This window comes from Lethenteron reissneri, chromosome 20 (assembly GCF_015708825.2).
Source record: "Lethenteron reissneri isolate LAM-NWPU_2019-01 chromosome 20, ASM1570882v1, whole genome shotgun sequence".
In the NCBI taxonomy this organism is placed as follows: Eukaryota; Metazoa; Chordata; class Hyperoartia; order Petromyzontiformes; family Petromyzontidae; genus Lethenteron; species Lethenteron reissneri.
The window spans coordinates 12,257,585-12,278,326 of NC_083798.1; the positions used below are offsets into that span (position 1 = coordinate 12,257,585).

At 48.0% G+C, this 20,742-nt stretch overlaps 1 protein-coding gene across 1 annotated transcript in view; it reads right to left on the minus strand.

The window, feature by feature from the left end:
• Nucleotides 1–20,742, minus strand: part of LOC133344769 (vitamin D3 receptor-like) — an 86,480-nt gene that overhangs the window by 26,331 nt on the left and 39,407 nt on the right. The window contains exons 3-5 of the mRNA XM_061554910.1: nt 19,465–19,595; nt 8,353–8,537; nt 4,793–4,883 (exon numbers count right to left, since the gene is read on the minus strand). Coding sequence (XP_061410894.1) covers nt 4,793–4,883; nt 8,353–8,537; nt 19,465–19,595 — 407 coding nt within the window. The remainder of the gene's footprint in view (nt 1–4,792; nt 4,884–8,352; nt 8,538–19,464; nt 19,596–20,742) is intronic.

A 20,742-nucleotide genomic window follows, 5' to 3' on the forward strand; every position in this document is an offset into this window, starting at 1 on the left:
CCTTTCCCTTTACACTCCCCGCAGAGTCCTAATAATGGCCTGGCAATATAAACGCCTCTGACAAACACCTTGGCCTTCCAACACCTTGCCCCTGCCTACAGGGCCCGGGTGGACTCTGTCCCTCGCAGCGGGCGCGGCGGCGACGACACGGCAGACCGCAGACCGCCGCGCTGCCACCGTGCATCTCGATGACCTGCCGTGTGCCTCACCAAGAAAGCGGTTTCTTGGAAAACATCCGTTTACTGCGCTCGCCGCCCCCGGCGGCCTCCTCCGCTGTCCAGGCCAGCGAGTCCAAGAGTTATTTCTGTTATTTCTGGCGCGAACGAGCACCCCCCCCCCCCTCTCCCTGTTTACAGCCCTAAGCACGGTGGTGTGTGAATTCCACATTCCTATGGCGGGGCGGGGGTGGTCTATACATAGGACGACCTACTGTTGACTTCGCCCAAAAACGCTGCTCATTTTATTGACCCCCCCCCCCACCCCAAAGGGATGATGTGATGAGCCACCTCGTGGCGGCCAGGATTTGAACTCGCAGCCTTCCGATTTGCGAGCCGCTCCAGGTCTATACTGCTGCAACTGTCCGGCAGGTAATCATGCCCAGGTATTAAACCAACAAAAATAAAAGCCAGTCTCAATCCGCCGTCAGATAAAGGCCCTCCCCCCCCCCACCAAAGCCATGTGGATCATGAGCATTGTGTGTACCATACTTCACCACTCTGTTCCATAGGGCTTCCAAGGGGTGGGTAGCAGGGGGCAGTTCTTATGTCCCTCTCCACTGATGTTAGCCGTCACCAGGAATAAAACTTGGGTCACTGGGTTCACAGCACAGCATGCTAACCACCGTCCCGTCGCTCAATATTTTAGATTTTCACTTCATCCGTTCAGGAGATGACATTTTAATCTTGTTCAACTACAAATATATATATAGGGTGAGCAGGGGCGGCAAGATAATTGGTATGTGCGTATGTGAATAATATATCCGACGTCTATGCAATACTCCTTAACTGTGACATAATGAAAATAGTCAATTACACAAACACCAGGGAAAACACGCACTGCATTTGTGATGTGCTTGGGATATAAATATTTATAGCGCAGTCCTTTTTTATCTTTCTTAATCTTTAAGTTGAGACGGCCTTCGCATGGCACTACGGAAACACTGCCTCGCGTACAAACTTCACGCGTCAATTGAAGTGTTTTACACTTCGTGGAGAGTGCACTGATGGTGAATCAAAAGTCGGCACAATGTAACACTCGAAACGGGGGGCCTGGTGGCCACTCCACACACATCGCAACAATGTAATGTGCAATTAGAGCAGCGTGTCCTTTGTCAGAAACACAGGATGCTGCTGAAGGCATTGTTTATTTTTTTTTAAAGGTGATAAATGCAGAACGGAAGAAAGGGGCCACTGTCTCACAAGATATTGTACGGTTTCATTATAAGTTCACAGTGCCTGTTCAAAAAAATCCACCAGGGGCCAATTTTATAAGGCACTCCATGCAAGTGTTGGTAAGAGTGTGGCCTATTGTAATATAAAATAACACAAGTCCCCAGTTGCTTTCCTCCAAAGCCACATCTTGCGACCACCTTACTGGGACAGCGTGCCGCTTTCACGGAGCACTCTCAGCCAGTGGCGGCTTCGTGTCAAGTGGAGCATCACAACGCGTCAAGAGGAACGTCACAAGGCGTCAAGTCACCGCAAGAAGATATCGCGCAGTGCCCGACTAAAAAGAGTTCGGTTCGGGTTAGGATTAGGGTAATGGTTAGGGTTAGGTTAGAGTTAGGTTAGAGTTAGGTTAAGCTTAGGCTAGGGTTGGGTTAGGTTTCGGGCTACGTTAGGTTAGGGTTAAGTGAGGATTAGGTCAGGGTTCGGTTAGGGTTAGGTTAGGGTTAGGTTAGCATTAGGTTAGGTTAGGGTTGGGATAGGGTTAGGTTAGGGTTAGGTAAGGGTTAGGTAAGGGTTAGGGTTAGGTTAGGGGGATGGCGCCGATGGCGGGCGCGGAATCCACGCTTGGTGCGAAACGCTGGCGTAAGGTGAATGAGCGTGTGGGTGCGAGCGGGCAAGGGGTAAATGGCCAGCGTTGGCACAACACTCGATGCCCCTTACCAACTCACCCGGAGTTGCACTAGCTAAGCGCGTTTGCGTCTGGAGAGTGCTTGGATGGGCAACCACCGTATTTCTTGTGTGGGGCTATACTGTCAGCAGAGAGCAGTGGCGGAAAAAAACAACAGTACTCTTTGTACTGTACCTATGCTCCAACGTCTATGCCACCTCGCCTTCATCAACACACGCCAACCAGCTTAGTAAAGTATGGTTGAATAACCGCATGAGCCACAAGGTATAGCGAGGCTCTCATCCAGCAGTGGATTTCAAACATGAGTGTACATGTACAGAGGTTTATTACTGCTATTGAGCGGGTACATATGTAGAGGAGTACTGTGAGTAGCCAATGAGGGATGAGCGTGGGGGGGGGGCCTTTGGGAAAGCACTTTCGGGAAAGTGGGTGGGGCCGAGCTGGGGGGAGGAGCTGCCGAGAGGGTTCTTAAGGGCGGCCACGTGACGGACACGTGGTCGTCGTGGGGAGCCAGGGTAAGGATCGGCTGGAAGAGGTCTCTCTCTCCTCGTCGAAGGGCCATGTTGGCTGATCCCCCGCCCCGGGCAGACGGGGGGTGAGAGAGCCTAGGGGTAGCCGAAGTAAGGCCCGACGTATATCGTTATCCCAGGTCCAAGTGAAGAGGGGCACCTACACTGGTGTGAGTGTACAGTATTCCTCGTCTCGGCGTGGTTGGACTCCACTACACATATAAAGTATAGGCTAAAGCGGACAGTATGCGTAGCCATTGCATGTATAATATCAGTGTGCACAACCAGATTTTCTCTGTACTCTCTGTAACTTCAAAGAGCTCCCATGGCCCACACAGAATAGGGAGGCCCTCATCCAGCAGTGAATTGACAAAAGGACTGTATAGGTTTCCCTCACTTTATGTGGTAGATACGTTCCAAGAAAAAGGCGCACAAAGCGTAGGTGTAGCATGGACCCAACGGTCACCCAACCCACAATGCTCACTCAGTACGAGGCAGCTATCTGCAGAGTAGCACACACATTACACGCAATGTTGTCCCACGTCCGACCACATATCCCGCCCAAATGAGTGAATTCAAAGCACATATCGCGAATTCTGGGTAGAAATAGGTTAGCTGTATATACCGCGTGCAATCGTACAAAACCGAATTCGCATAAATTGAGAGAAACCTGTTCATAAAAATGTAAACAAAGCATAGGCAAGCAGGTATTGGCATGCAGCTGTGGGCAATAAAGCACGCACTATCAGCTGAATAGCATGAGCCTGCACGAGAAAGTAAAAACGACGCGCTGGGACAGACATATCGAAATAAAACGAATGTCACCGATGGGTCCAGGGTGGGGGAAGTGTTCCACTGGAGAGGAGAAGCTGGTTTGTGGTTAATTCAAATGCCCCTTTGAGCAGAATCACAGACAGGGGCTCATCTGAATATGTGAACAATTTTGAGCAAACATCACTCCTGGTCTGGACATAACCTGCGCAGGAAATGCATTAGGCATTATAAGGGAATAAAATGTTGGATAGCTGCCCGGTTGTCGGGATATATTATACTTTAAATGGTTTACAGAAACCAAGGCAACGCAGATAACTTGGAGAGGCCTGGCATTCAAGTCACGCTGACCCAAGCAGAACAACAAATGCCCAAGCCCCAACCAAAGGAAGCACATTGTCAGATTTGAATGCGATGAGTTTCCCAGTCTCTCGTGGCACATGCAGGAGTATGATTCAAATTATGCAGGCATCAAAAAAAATAACCACACGCACATGTTATGTTCATTTCCATACAAGCGATGTATACGTGTGTGTCTACGGGTGTATAAGAAGCATTCGGACCAAAAGTATGTACAAATGTGCCTTGTGGCCAAAAACAATAATCACTGTGTGAGCTTGACCAGAATCATTAGCAGAATTATTAAAGCAACTTTAATGGTAGCATCCATCATTTTTAGAAGGACACGTTGTGGCAGTGCAGAAACTCGGAATAACAAGGGTCACACTGTCGGTAAAAACACAACCAACACCTCTTGATGGGGTGGCAGCACGACTGAGTGGTGAAAAGGTTTGCAGTTCGAGGCACTAGTTATAACATGGGGTGGGGAGCGGTGGTGTAGAGGTTAGCGCATTGGACTACGAATCTAGTGACCCGGGTTCGATTCCAGCTCACGACCAATAACTGTGGTGAATAACTGAACCAGTGCTGGGTCTCCCCGAAGCAAACGCGGCTATAAATAAGTACCTGATGCGGTGTGAAAATATAAGCACTAGGGAGACAAAGGTGGCCAGGCGTGGCATAGGCCATCCACCCCATCGTATAGAGTGCCAGCCTAAATAGATGCTTGCTAACAGCACTTGCTCCAATATCCTCTTAAGGCGATACAGAGTATCTTTATTTTTGTTAGAACATACAATGTAGTGACCGATGAGCGCCGTGTGGGTGTACAATTGGCTGCCCGGGGGGGTGGTGGTGAGGGTCGGGCAGTGGAGGGGCCAGCGGACAAATTGCCCTGAGCCTCACACAAAAGAAGGCGCCACAATGGGCCCATTTTTAGTTTCTGCCACTCAGGAATAAGTGGGCACCCCAATTGGCTTTCGACTCCGGGCCACCAGGTACCTTTGGCCAACTCTGACCGCCAGTCGCAGTGTGGGCTACAGTCCTCTGCTCAAGAGTGCAGGTAAGGTGTGGACATGTGCGGAGTGGACGGACACCTGGCGTGGAGGAGCCGAAGGAGCAGTCCGTGGGAGCCTCCGGCATGGAACAGTCGTCACTCGAGTCGAACTCATCCTTGCGCACAGGGGGCTGCACACGATATCGCATGATGGGGAGGTGGGAAAGGGTGCACACATTTTTAAAAATGTAGTATCGCGTTCGATAAGGTCGCGTCTACCTTCTCCGCGCTCACACAGAGAAACAGTGGTCAACTACCACAGTGCTTTCTTTCACAGCTCGCTCTCTCCGCTGTGGCAAACGATGAAAAAGAAATAACTCTGCGATACATTTTTATTCGGCTCACTGTGGTCCTTCCACGTTGTCACGGCGGCTCCGCGGACATCACTCGTAAATGCCGAAAATGGCATTAAACGGTCACCAAAGACAGTCGCGTTTCGCTCGACAACGTATTGGGCACGTATTGTGCCCAATACGTTTAACACGTCGGCTTTCGCGACCTATATCATCCATAAGACTTTTTTTTGGGTTAGATCGCGTAAATATATAAATGTGTCGTTAAAACCCGCCACCACCCGACACAGCCAACTAGTACATATCTGGCTGTCGCCTGATGAAGCTAGTTGTAATTACTGGCGAAACGTCGTACTCAGATTGTAAATGTTGTGGCTTGGCTCTCCAACACATCGGTGTGCTGCACTAGTGACAAATTGGCATGTTCTGTTTGTGCCCAATCGTTTCAACGATAAACGATTAAAACCCTAAACTATAAACTATTTTTAATTTTACCAGGTAAGGCCCACTGAGCTATATAGCTCTTTTTCAGAAGCGACCTTGCTACCATAAATAAGAGCTCAACCAAAGCGCATTATCACGTGGAAATGTATAGCAGCAGTCAAATACTCTTGAACGCATGTTCATTCTAAATGTGGAGGGAGGGGCAAAACGGAGGACCCGGAGAAATATTCACACGACCACGAGGAGAGAGCGAGAGAGAGACACGCAAACTCCAAATATACAGGCTGCTGTGCCGGGAGATCGTATGGAACCATCGGGCTCCGGATTGCAAGCCCAATGTGCTGATCATCACACCGCAGTGGCAGCATCACATAATACCGCAGTACATTGCATAAATCACACCAGCGTTTATTACAAAAAAATGTTTTTAACTAAATTAACTCGATGTGTGCGCCAGCTTCGTGGCCTGACCCGCGGGTTCACCGGAGGCCAGGCGAGGTCAGGATTGTTCCCACACCTCCAGTGCAATCTGCAGCCACCTAATTAGCTTACAAAATAAAAGCAAATGTTTTTTATATAACACTACAATGGTAGTGGTGCCAGACAACCACAAATAATAATATATATATAACACTGCCTTGAATAGCAATAAATGCAGTGTCGGTGACATTTAGGACGGTGGCCAAAAGGTTGCCAAACGAGGCGGTTCCGTAGAGGGAAGCAGCGGTTATGTAAAGTTTTATATAATTTCCTCTCCATGGCATAGTTACCCACGGTAGCGTGTTTCGTCTTTGCTATTCGTTTGCCCAAAGAGCAATTCCCACCGCGTGGTAGTCGAGAACTCGGCGGTAATACGAACTGCGTCCGAGCCGTGCAAATGAGAGAGAGAAAAGCCAGAACAAGAACGGCTAAATTGTTCTGATCAATGGGATGAAAGCACCTTCGTGAAAAAGACAAAGTACACTTTGTATCGACAAAGCTATCACGCTCTCTGGTTTAGCATTACATCGCTCCGTCGTGCCGCATTATCCCCGGCGCATCAAATCATCGGGGACCGTGTTACAAATAGCTCATCATAGCCCCGAACACACTTCAGCGATTGCTTTCCACAACACAGCTCAGCGTGGGTGGTTTGAACGACATGTCACACGGGTAAATTGTCGACGATATTCCAACAACAGTCCATGCACGATATCGTCAAGCCTTGCATGGAAATTACGTTAATTAGTTTATTTAACAGCGGAAAGCCACCCTCAGTTCAAAAACAATTTTTTTTCAGGAGGGTCCTGCTACATTTGGATCTTTTGCCAAAACCAAGCATGCCACCTATGTTTAGCTGTGGGAGGAAACCAGAGAAACACGGAAGAAACTCACGCAGAGCAGGAGGAAAGCACAGAAACGCCACACAGAGAGGCGCTGGAGTCATCAATCGAACTCAGTCGGTGAGTTCGACTTGGTGCCGTCCTGCCACAGTGCCAACCTGCCAGAGTCTCCACCTGACATCCTTGCAGGGTGCCAGGGGGTGAACGTATTCAAAAGTTTTGAAAATAAAATTTCAGGTTAGCGAAGAATTGCTCACAAGAACAATGGAAGCAAAGGCTAGATAGATATTTTATTGGAACGAATCAATTCGGAATCCGGAAAGGGCGCCGGGACAGGAGAAGCGACCGTAGGTGATGAGAATGCCGCTCTGCAGGAGCTGGGGGCGTCGCTTATCGTGTGCAAGGCGCTCCGAGATGCATCGGTGCAAGGGGCCCTCCATCAAAATCAAATCGTTATTGTCAACAAATGGGTTTGCTGCATCGTAGGCAGAGTGAGAGGCGCTGCCTACGATGGGGATTGGCCTTCATCCAGCAGTGGATAGATCGAAGATTTAAAGCTTTCGTGACTGCAGGGATTCATCTTCTTGGTTCTTTCGGTAAAGTCACGTAGAAGGGAAGTAATAAAATAATAAAAATAAAACATAATAAAATAATTCTCACGACGTTTCGGCCACAACGCAAGTAGCCGTCTACTTGACAGACCTGTTCTCCACCTGAAGACGGCTGCTTGCGTTGTGGCCGAAACGTCGTGAGAATTATTTGATTATGTTTTATTTTTATTATTTTATTACTTCCCTTCTACGTGACTTTACCGAAAGAACCAAGAAGATAGATCGAAGCTCAAGATGAATTAAAAGGGAGCCAGATGCCAATGCTATAAAGTAGACGCGTACATTTTCAAGTTCAGCTGAACTTCTAAGCTTTAAACATGCTACAAACGTCACATTAATGTAACAATGAGCAAAGCCCACAGGCAGATCGATGACCAATATTATTAAATACAATATTTACCAAAAAATGTTTTATTACAATGACCTATAACACTATTTCATATACTGTACTTCATATATTTCCTGTACACAACCAATGTAATACATCTTGACGTGAAATGCCTCTTGCACAACCAATATCCAGACCACACTGGGCCGACGGTGTCATTGCGTGGGGACACCAACACAGGCGCGCCCACACACAGGGCAGCCCTGCATTTAGAGCCGAGATGCACATTATTGCTTCGTGACACCATGAGTTAAAGGCAAAGGTGCAGCACTGCAATGGCTTTGCTCATGCCACTCTTCCACGCCCGCCACGCGTCTTGGAGGAGGTAAGAGCACCCAAACTTAACCCCATCGCATGCGACCTCTGCCGATCGACCAACTGTGGTGGAACCCATTCGTACTCCTGGGTTCACAGGGGCTGGGGGGATGGGACCGGAACAAAAAAAACGCGCACCATCCGCTGTCATGAGCAGACGGGGAATGTAAACCCACTTTGCCACGCAGCCGGTCCGGATGCCATCGTCCTATCCTCGCGCCACTCACCCGGAACTGCCCGAAGTCCGAGTAGGAGGAGTCGTAGGTCTTGTGGTGAGCCTCAATGAGGGTGGCTATCATTTGCTCCTGCTCCTCCGACATCTGTGGCCGGCACTTCTCCTTGCAGGAGTCCTCCATCTTTCTCTTCATGATCATCTCCTTTTTCCTCTGGAGCTCTTCCTCCGTCATTATCACTGCGAGGTCGTGACCACATCGGGGTTGGGGGGGGGGCAGCGACGGTAGGAAGGGGGGGGGGCAACTGTTGCGATCAGGCCGTACACCAAGCTACTGCTGCCGCTCTCTCCGCGATGAGCATTCCGTGCGGGCTGTGCCGCTCGTCACTCGGCATGACGGACACCGTGCCGGCCATGTGCGGCTTAACCCAGAAACGCAACGTCGCGCAGAGCTGCACAGCACAACCGCGAAAAAAAACACACATACGCAGTAAGCACACAAAGCTGTTGTTCATGATCACGGTAGTATTTGGGTCTGCAAACACTTCCTACGCGGAGTAATTATCTCAATCACCCCCTTTGTGTACCGCATGGGAGGCGCGGTATAATAAACATCAAAGTTGCACCTCCAATTAGCGCACTTTAACTAGGTACGTTGCGAAAGAAGTTCTACATACATGCAAACGATGATGATCTTGATACGACCGGTTTCATTTGTTAAAGAATGGCATAGGAAACCGAAGAGGGACTTCTTGAATTTATATCTCCTTTTCCTTTCCAGAAAAAGACGAGATGACCGAAATGTGATACAACGCATAGTCCCACGCTATATATATATATACACCGCACGCAGCACCGCCATCATCGTCGTAGCGTCATCGCACACAATCTCAAACGCTAAATTGAAAGACCATTCCGCAATGATCAAAATGATTTATGACACAAGGTCTTGGCAAAGGGAGCTGATGGGTGGCTCAAATGGGTGCAAAGTTATTTATTTTACGATTGATAAATGTTAATTTCTATTAACAAGGATGGGGGGTTGGAAACGGCACGGGGCGCTAGCCATGGACTGTTTGAAGGAATACATCTGGGCGATTCTCACGATTTTATTACAAAACTCGACTACGATTCCAACAGGGATTGCCCAGCCGGTAGTGCCAAGTGGACGGGCAAGGGCTACAGGAAAGGGACAGAGACTTCACGGAAATATCAATGCCCAATCTCAAGCAGCTGTGCCCACTCTAGCAAGAGTCTCCTCTGAACGTGTGAATACAGTATCAGAACAGACACTTCAACATGAGCGATCACAAGCGTGCTTCCCTGCAACATGCCACTGCATGTTGAATCCTGGAAGGAATTCCCCCCCCCCCCCCCCAATAAAGTCTAACGTTCACAATTTAGGCCTCAATTTTTATTCGGTAGAAATGTCATAATTGGCTGTTTGCAGTTTAAGTTTCGAGATTCCTCATAATTTCTGGAGAGACCACATTTGTGTCCCCAATTGGCCTGGCACCTCACTCATTCTTTTTGCTTGGACGACTGCCACGCAGTCGTAATAAAATCTATATGAAAAATAAACAGCTTATTCTTTGGGTCTTTCGGTAAAGTCACGTAGATAGGTTCAAAGAAATTAACAAAAAACTACGACGTTTCGATCGCAACACAAGCGGTGACGACCGCTTGTGTTGCGATCGAAACGTCGTAGTTTTTTGTTTGTTTCTTTGAACCTATCTACGTGACTTTAGCGAAAGACTCAAAGAATATGAATTCCTGCAGTCACGAAAGCTTTAAGTCAAGAATCAACAGCTTGCTTCTGGATGCAAATGCAGACAGAAAGCATACATCTGAATGTTCCCAGGCCCAATTACATCAACTTAAATTCTTAGGAACGGTTGCACACTATGCATTTAAGTATAGTCCATGTGAGGCAACAGACTTTTAAATTATACAGATACTAAAACTACTAAAACGAAACTATTTTTATTTTACCAGGAAAGGCCCACAATATATACAACACCACGGAACTATATAGCTCTTTTGCAGAAGCGACATGGCCACAAATGATAGTTCAACAAAACGGCTTATGTGCAAATGTGTGGCAACCAAATACTCTAAAAGCACATTTCTAAATATGTAGAAAAAGCCAGGGAGAAATCCACGTGACCACGGGGAGTACATGCAAACTCCAAATATACAGGCGTCAGGTTCGAGATGTTAACTACCTTGGCCTGTATACCAGGCAAGGTAGGCCCCATCTCGCCACCGTGGTGCCCTAATAGTAGCCGAGTTAGCCAGCAAGCCCTTAAATGATGGCAAAGGGGTTACGGTGACATAAAGCGTGATTTAAATGACTAATTCCAAAGCGCACACACACACAAATTGTGTGCACTTGCTGCACGTTGTCTAGACGCGAATACATAATTGGCTTTGAAAATTGATTTTGAGTGGGCATAATTGGTCAACTGCTGTAATGTGTCATTATCGTATAAAACAACATCACATTTGATGCACACCAGACTTCAGGGAGCTGTAATGACCGATTAAAGGAACTGGTACCGATAGATACAGTTTGTCACTTGGAACACGACGCATTATACACTTTTTATTTAACAGATGCCATTATGCGGTAAAAGAAGCAGAAGAAAAAAAAAAGACACACTTGGTACATTTTTATTTCTTTAAGCCGGCTCTCCCAGCTTCAACAATATTAAACGTTGTCGTGTCAAATCGGTGGCATCGATGAGCATCAAGCAGAGACAACGAATGCAAGCCAAGCGCGATGCACATCACCGCACGAGCACGCAGCGAACGAAGGCTGGCCCGGCCCGTCTACCTCGGGAAGGAGAAAATCACAAAGGTTGGAACGTAGCTGTCCTGGGGACACCAACCCCCAAATACGAGGGTGGCGATCGATATGTCTCTTCTCCCTAGCCCAGGGGTCGGCAAACCTGTGGCTCCGGAGTCGACCGCGGCTCTTTAAGGACTGCTTCGTGACGTTATCTAAGGACAGCCGTCAGATATTACTGGTAGGAACCACCTGGTTACACCAGCCCACAGGGGATTATTGCACTTTTCCGTCGTGCAGGGAGGGGCTGGGTGGGGAGGGGAGGGTGGGGAGGGGCTGGGTGGGGAGGGTGGGGCTGGGTGGGGGGTGGGAACGGTGGGGCTGGGTGGGGAGGAGCTGGTCACCCCGTGGTGCCCTTATAAAACTCAATGTTTAACCTACTCACGCCGGCTTGTGCCCACCCTCACAGTGGGCCATATTTGCGGAATACACCACGCCGCCGTTGACCCTGGCCATTGACCGAGCAACCCAACGTTCCTACCAGCTCCCTCCGCAGGAATGTGTTCACATTGCACTGCGACTCTTGAAATATTGGGGGGCTCTTTCCCGAATTCGAAAAAAAGGCTCTTTTGTTAATTTGGTTTGCCGACCCCTGCCCTGGCCCATCCTGCCACTGCTATTCCCCTGGCTCCCGACTCTAGCTACCTCAACCCCTACCGCTAACCCAACGCTCAACACTAGCCCTTTCAACTACCCCTCCTTAACCTTTCCCCGAGTGTTCTCCTCGCTGTCCCCATAACTACACAACCACTTTCAATAACAACCACACTCTTTATTATCTCAACCACTATAATCGTACGTGCAATTTCGTAATTGCTGTGAAGCACCTTGGAATAAGGCATGATATATATTTTAAATATATAAGATAAGATCGAATCCAGAGTGGGGCCTGAGCCATCAGCAGGGGGTAGGTAGGGGGCTCAGTCGCTTTACAGCCGCCCTCCCCGCCAACGCTACGGGGCTGCCCGTCGCAGCAAAGTAAAAAAAATCCTCGCCGAGCCCGACTTGCCGTGCGATGGGGCACAACAAAATGGTCAAAACCCCGAAACTCTATGCAGGGAGACTGCCGCTTGTGGAATAAAAAAAAAAAAGCCAAAACGTGGTGCCCCCCGCAGCGCAGGTTTCACCAGTCGGCGAGTGTTGCCGTGCGGCCCCCTAAAACAAACGCGTCCACAGCTCGACGGGAACGCACGTGCAAGGATGCGCACGGTGTGCTGGCGATATTGCGCTCGGCCTTGTTTCGCACAAACAAGGTGGTATTGTCCATTCAATAAACTAGCTAAGTTTGAAAGTTCGATGGAAGGTGGTGGGTAGGGGGAGGCAAAATAAAATGTAGTATCCCATACGTTTCACCCTTCTCTCTGCAGTGTGTCCAGGCTGTGCGCTAGGTGTAATTTTTTTCGCCATGGCGTCTTAAAATCTTACTCCACATGCCGGGCAGTTTCTGCAGGCACCGAATACATTCTATTAAAAACTTTTTTAAAACTATTTAGACTATTTTTATTTAGCTTTGTAAGGCCCACTGAGCTATATAACTCTTTTTTTAGAAACGACCTGGCCACAAATTATAGCTCAAACAGGTGGCTTATCACGTGGAAATGCATCGAAAAGCACGTTTCTGAATGTGGAGGGAAGACCCGGAGGACCCAGACAAAAATCCACGTGAACACAGGAAGAACATCCAACCTCTTAATATACAGGGGTCAGAATCGAAGCCACGACCTCCTGTATACCAAGCGAGGTAGCTAACATCTCGCCACCATGGCGCCACATTGAGTCGAACCGCGTATGACAGGAGAGAGAAGCGGCGCAACTTTGACAATGACGAGACAGCAATACGCCTGCCATCGTTTACAACTTACGTTGCAAAGAATTGCTCCTCGCATTCACGTTAATTTCGTTGATTCTCAAAGGAGGCACCCGGTGCTGGCCGGGGGGGGGGGTTCCACCTCTTCCCACACAGATCGCAAAGCCGTGCACGCGTTCACATTTATTTTTTGCCACAGCCGACAGAGTCACCGAAATGAAAGCGCCAAGGCGTGGGCGCGACCTCCCTTGTGCCGGCTGCGTCCGTGACCTTCTATAAGCAGCTCGTCATTTGTCAGCGCCCGGCGAGATTTCACGCCGGGATAACGAGTCAGATGCTACGCAATGACGTGACGGGACGTCGACGCAGTTTCAAACAGACATCGTATCTCATCGGTAAACCCGGCTGCGAGAGTTTCTCCCTAACGCCGCGTGACACTTTAATCTGCGCTCCGTCTCATCAACGAACAAACAGCGGCATTTCTTCCACACCAAGTAGTTGACTTCACGTTTCGCTAAACAGCTCGCCATGTCCGTTACTACTCGGGTACGTTCTAAAATTGTATGATATCATGGTTATCGCGACGTCAGTTTCCCATAAATTTGTTATTGAATAAAAAAATGTTATTTTATTATTTTTTGTGCTTTGCTGGAAGTCCGAATTAGAATCACTTCACAAGTTATTTGCAGTTCATGGAATGCTAAGCTGCCGTATATCTTCTAATCATTGGAACTTCACAATATATATTAAAAAACGCTCATAACATAAATGCTGTCAGTTATACAAGACCTTATTGAGCAATTCAACTAACTACGAAAATCACGACATTCTATATTTACCATGCCGTTACTCGGTGAGAAAAAACATCGCAAATAAATAATTTAACATATAATCGCTATTTATTTCAGATTTTTCATTACCGACTTTGTTGTTTCATGAAATGTGTCAGAAGAAGGAAATAATTAAGAAGAATAAATAAAATGATCAACAAAGAAATCGCAATGCGATGAAATTCTGCAAAACGCCACATTGCGGTCACCTCAAGTCATTTACCGCGGTCCCGAGAGCCATGGTTACAGCGCTCGGGCTTTGGACAAGACGGACAGAATACAGCGTCGGATAAAGAGTGGCGGTTTGCGCGGGATCGCCGACGGTTCAACACCGTGCTGCTGATATCACCGCGACGGACGTGAACGACCCCCGTGCGATGCCATGGCAGTGGCCGTTGCGACGGCGTTAGAGCACGCAATTAAGAACACAATATGCAGGTTCTAACGATAGCGCCGTTATCGCTCGTTATCGTGTACCCTTGGAGGGGGGAAAGGACAATGTTTAACAATAACTTTGAGAGAGAAAAAAAAGATAGCCGTCCTATCTCAATGCGGGGCCTCGTCTGCTCACAAATGAAAGATAAATTAATTCAATAGAACTCTACATTATGTCCTTTCATGGCCTTGCACAGGCAAAAGGAAACTTAGCTAATATCGCGACTACAGCTTCTAGAATGTAACCGATGCACCATCTGCATATTTTCATAAAATCCGCTGCAGCTCTTTACGGGTCGAGCAGTGGTTGACGATCACAGATCTGCCGCATCTCCTAACGGAGACTCAAACAGAATTCCGGAAGACTCGGCAGGTGCAGGAGAAGTAACTGTTCTCGATTCTTCTTTATTCGTCATCACCGTGACCAATCCACTGCTGGATGAAGGCATCCCTTTTCCCGCACACCCCCGCCCCACCCCACCAAAGTCATCCTCGCAGCAGATTTTGGCGAACCATCGAAGAAAGCCGGTCACTGCAACCCGCACTTTAAAATGAGCTTTTGCGTCCGTCTGGAATGCTCTTTCTTTCGAAATAGGAAAGCCACTGGAGCTATGCACTTTAAAATCATCGAGATTGAAAACTCATTTCTTTAGAACTGCTTTTAGTGTTTAGTTTGTTGTCTATCCCCCGCACCTTCGATTAACGCGGTTGGCTATGTACGGTACAAAAGAAGTTGAACATACGTGCGTACAAATACACTGCCACATCCCTCACAACACCGCCAAACAAGAAATTCAACATCCACAGCACCTGCACTGAATGTTCCAGTGAAGGGAAAGGTGCAGCCTGTGAAACTGCTCGCTCACGACACTGCTGGCGGGAGGGCCTCCATTCAGAGGGCGCTCCATGGGACCGCTCTATCGAGGGTATTTGGGTAACTCTGTCATGCTGGTCGGACGTTTTGGAAGAGCTGAGAGTAACCACAGCATTCCCATATCAATTAGAGGGCTTTTTTTGGGTTAGAACGCGTGAATATAAATGTATCGTTAAACCCGCCACCATCCGGCACAGCCAATTAGTAAGATTTGTTACGTAAACAAATCATGCCAACTCGTTACTAGTACAGCACACCGGTGTGTTGGAGAGCAAATCCAAAACATTTACAATTCGATTACGTGACAAACCTTACTAATTGGCTGTGTCGGGTGGTGGCGGGTTTAACACCACATTTATATTTACGCACTCTAACCCAAATAAAACCTCTTATGGATAATATTGGTCCCGGAAGCCTACGTGTTAAACTGACCATGCACATAACTCGCAAATATCATCTGATCCACGTGTCCTATATGTCTAAATGTAATCCAAGCATGCACCAATCCACGTTGCTTTGTGCACTCTTCACTATTTAGCCTTTTGTGACTCGAGTACACGTACATCTAGAGCCCTTGTGTTAATCCACTGCTGCATGAAAGCCTCCCAACGCCATGTGGGTCATAGGGTGTTAAATATTTGATCATATTTCACCGTGGCGGTCAGCGCGGGTTGTAGGCGGGTAGCATAGACAATGAGGCATAGTGCAGTACCACAATTGATTTTGCTGCGCTGCCTGCCTGCGGACAATGTAACGCCACAGTAGCCTCCGTCAACAGTTATTATGCATTGTCGTCACTATCCACGCTCCATCCTGCTTAGCTTCTGTTATTCTGACGAGATGGGTCACATTCTGGGTGATTTGGTCATCTGCTGCAACTTGGATCAAGTGCATTATCTATTGCTCATTGCTATGGACTAATGGCTCACATGTAACGCTTTTGTCGCTTGTTCAGCGGCCTTGTAATGGCCTCATATGTTATGGCACTATACGTTTTGTTGTTGTTGTTTTTGTATTAATTAGGAATGCAGCAAATGAGAATGGACTGCAGTGAGGGCCACGGTTGGTTCACCTCGAGGTTGACAGATAGGCACGCACTCACATACGTCAGCGCTGTGTGCACAACTTGACGCCAGGGCCCAGGGGAGTTGTCAAGGTTGGGATGAAAGGTGGAGCCACAGGTGATCTTGCAGCAAGCTTACGTGATGGATAGCAATCTTTCTGCTAGCTATTGCGTTTCAGAACCAAGAATAAGTGCTCTTTTAGGCAAACTCACAATGATGGGCTCCACTGAAGAGTTATTTATTTGGCTACACTCATACGTATGTATCTACATACGAAGTGCCCAGTGTAATCAACGCAAGTTGTCAAAAACGAGCCGCTATTAGCATGCAGTGTGAATGCCAGGCTCCGACTCTTAAGCGACTAGTCTGGGCCACTCAACACGGCAAACTGCCCAAAAATGTAATATTATTATTATTCCGCTTGTTTACCCAGTCTCAAGACTCCTTTTCATAGGGTCCTGCCAAGTTTGTGTGAGTGGGAGACAATGTTTCCATGTGTTAATTCCTTCTGAATAATTTGCAAGTAAATTTTCGGCATTGGAATGTTTGTCAAATGCAGTACAAACTCCACACAGAAAGGCACCAAGGTTGGGAATCAAGCCCAGGCCCTTCTTGCTGTGAGGCAACACATGTTACCACTCTGGCAACCATGCTGCCTCACTGTAAGCCTAGAAAGTTAGCCGGATATTTGATTTCACGCTCATGAGATAACCAATCACAATTTAGCGGGGGGGTTGGTGGGGGGGGGAAACACACAAACCCGGTCGGGCAGAGGTCATTCAAAGTTGCTACGACAGAGAGATCAAATACGCCTCAGGTGCACGCACGACACCGAGCAGTTACGCACGCTCCCTGCAGCGCGCAGTTGATCCCAAGCAAGCCTCAAAAGCGTCTGCTTTGAGGGTGGTTACATTTGGTATTATTTACATTACCGGTAATTGCACGGGGAAAAAAACCCGCTAAAACTACATTCTACAGGATTTGCCACGTAAAATGAAACCGCCGAGCAAATAAAATACCTAAATAGTTTTTTTTTAAAGGAACATTAAGGGGAGCCGCCATGGTTTATGAGTTAGCACAGTGGTCGCTGGTTTCATTCCATGTCCTGCCACAGCAGTTGAAACAATGCGGGGGGGTTAAGGTTTTATTAAAGAAAAAAATCCACCCGTGCTTCTACCAACCCGGAAGCATGAATGGGTTCGCCAAGGTTAGTGGATCGGCAGGTCACATGTGGCGGGATAAAGTGAGGGTATGCCCCCGTCTCTTCCGAGACATCTGGTCAGCGTGGAGGAGTAGGACAAATACCCTCGAGCGCTCCCTCTCGTAGAGTCCATTTCACCAGCAGTGGCCTGAGTGACTGAGCCAGTGAGCAATGGCAGGGCTGCAAGCGAGGGCACATGCAACCACGCAGTAACTTATGCCGCCGTGCTGCTTGTACTTTCGCGTCCACCAAATCGGTGTGTAGTTCATTTGCCGAAATTCCACTGGATAAAATTACCGGTGCTCGACTTTCAGAACCGGTAAATCGGATTGTGAAAATGGTTACCAGTTTAGCGGTTATCGTTTAACAACCATAGTCTGCTTATGTGCCATAAAAAAGAGGGGTCACGGTCTGAAATGTCGCCCCTTTATATAATGTTTCCTTTGAAGGCAGTGGCTATTGACAAACATGCCGCGTTTCTGTTGTGTGCGCTTGACGCGCGCCACGGTTGCACTGCAGTCAGAGATTTGATAATTTGTTTTTTTACCCTTTTATCTGGCAACAAAACTGACATCTTTTTTTTACGAGGAGTCATGTTTGCATTGACCACAATACCTGCGGTCGGAATGCAAACAAAAAACACAACTCTGATAATGTATGCACTTTTTTTCTTCTTGGTTCTTTCGGTAAAGTCACGTAGAAGGGAAATAATAAAATAATAAAAATAAAACATAATATTATTATACATAATATTATTTCCCTTCTACGTGACTTTACCGAAAAAACCAAGAAGATGAATCCCTGCAGTCACGAAAGCTTTAAATCAAATTTAATGTGTGCACTGTCCTTGAAATTGATTGGTCCACACCCGAGACAGCTTTTCTTAAAGCCTAGTCTCACATGGTGTTGGACCAGATGACGCCAAAAGGCGCACAACTCAAAGACAATGCACCATCAGAGAATGAGAGCTCGGGGTAAGCATTTACACCATTGGAACCACCTTTGCCAGTACCAAAATATGATTGGTTTTTAACCCTTTTATCTGGCAACAAAACTGACACCTTTTTTTTACAAGGAGTCATGTTTGCATTGACCACAATACCTGCGGTCGGAATGCAAACAAAAAACACAACTCTGATAATGTATGCACTGTCCTCGAAATTGATTGGTCCACACCCGAGACAGCTTTTCTTAGAGAGACTCCTTATAAAAAAAAGTGTCAGTTTTGTTTCCAGATAAAAGGGTAAAAAAACAATTATCATATTTTGCTACTGGCAAAGGAGGTTCCAATGGTGAGTCAGAGATTTGTTTCGTTTTGACGTGTTGTTTTTGAGCTCCCTTTTCCACCCAGTTCTGAACGGTCACATCTGCAGCACAGACCGGATGTGTATGCGTGCACGTGTGCATGCGTGCATGCGTGGATAGAGCAGTGGAGTAGTGGTTAGTGTAATGCGGGGCGGAGGGCACTACGACCCTTTTGTCAGTCCAACTTAGTAGCACGAGCACAGGGACCCGCATTTGACTACCGGCCACGAACATCATCAGTAGCAAATATCTGAATTGGTCCCTGCACCTCCCGTAGGTCGGATCAGCCTTAAATGAGTGCCTGGAAATCCGTTAACATCAGTACTGTGTAGACAAAATGTCCACCATTCAAGCCTTCATTAGGTTCTCGCTAACAGCACTTGCCCCAAAAGCCCGTGTAGGTTATATTTGAGAGGGGGGGGGGGGGGGTGACCTTTGTCTTTTGTCCCTTTTCCACCTGCACATCCGAGCCAAGAAAGAGTCAGGGGGCCCCTCATGGTACGGTTAGTTTTCCACCGGCTATCCTGCCGAGCCAATCCAGAACCCAACCGTTATACAATGCTTCGTAAGACATCTGATTCGGGCTCAGGGACAGCACTAATGGCGACACTCCTCGTGTGCAATGTACGTTAGCGCCACTAAAACAACGGCGGAGGCGCCGCGTCACCGACGCGCATCTCGACTCGTTGACCGCGTGCGACGCTCGCGACACGGAAAATCTTTTTGGCTTGCACGACATGGGGTCCCGGCACGACTCTGTTGTGTAGTGAAAGGACATTTGCACGTCTTCATTGTCCACTCACACTCCTTCATCATGCCGATGTCCTTGCAGCGTTTGAGCCGGCACGATTGGCAGTGGCGGCGGTTGTCCTTGGTGATGCTGCACCTCCCGTCAAAGGGGCAGGTGAAGGAGGCCGAGCGCTTCATGCTCCTCCTGCGCGACACGCGAACGCACACAACGCACACGCACGCATGCAGGCAGGCGCGTGCGCCGCAGACCGATGAGTCTCCCCGACCATGAGGTACGTCCCGCGGACAATATACACGTCGTTTTATTCGAGGGTGACGAAGAGTGTGAATACCCAGACTTCAGTGACAGCCTCAAATGAGATTAACCACATTGTCTAACATTCAGGCTGATCTCTGTACGCGGCTGTTCAAAAGCCAGAGTGGTGTCATGCTGCTCAAATGAGCGCTTTGGCATTGGTGCTCATCTATGGTTTGACAGCCCTGAGGCTGTGGTAAAAATTATGCATTTCTATGGCAGGGGCGAGTCCATCCATAGAAAAACCATTGTGTTGACTTGCTTTTTTATCGACCCCAGGAGAGATGATGGGCTGGCTAAAAACCCCGACCAGAATTTGAAATCTCAACCCATGACAATCTTAAAATGTTCTCTAAATAACAGAGAACCAATAAGATTACCTAAAGGGCTCATTTCTGTAAGCAGCCGTTATTGGTGGTCGTTGAAAAAAAAAACTAGATTATTTTGGGTTTAAACATTTATCTTCTTCTAAAAAAAGAGTTAACGTTAAATAACGTCACAAATAGGCAGCGCAAACGAGCGGGGGCTAAATATGCCAGGAGAGACATTCCAAATACCTTCCTCAGCACCGTGGGACAGCAGGGGTATAACACAATAATTATACAGCTCGCGACTGTGGCGCAATACTTAATGGCATTTCACGACGGCAATTCACCTGGGGACGCGCACAGAATACAAACGCAACACCTATGCGAAATCAATGCGGAGCCCAATAGGTTTGGTGTTTTTAATCGGCCACGCTGCGTCGCCACAGAAGGTGGGGAGGGGCCCACCGCCCACCCTTCAGGGAAGATAGAAAACCGTGGTGGCCGCACACTTCGGTAAGTTCACTGTGTGCGCCAGGCAAGACGAGCAGCGGTGGCATCACCATTTAGCCAAATAAGCAGGCGCTCTTGTGGGCGCGTCTCTCTCGCGTCAATCACTTGGCAGCGGCACGAGCCTTGTCACGGGCACTCGCACAACGGTAGCTCCTGCAAAGCCGGCATGCACTTGGACCCCGCCTGATATACAGACTGGGGGTGTAGCCTATCCGTCC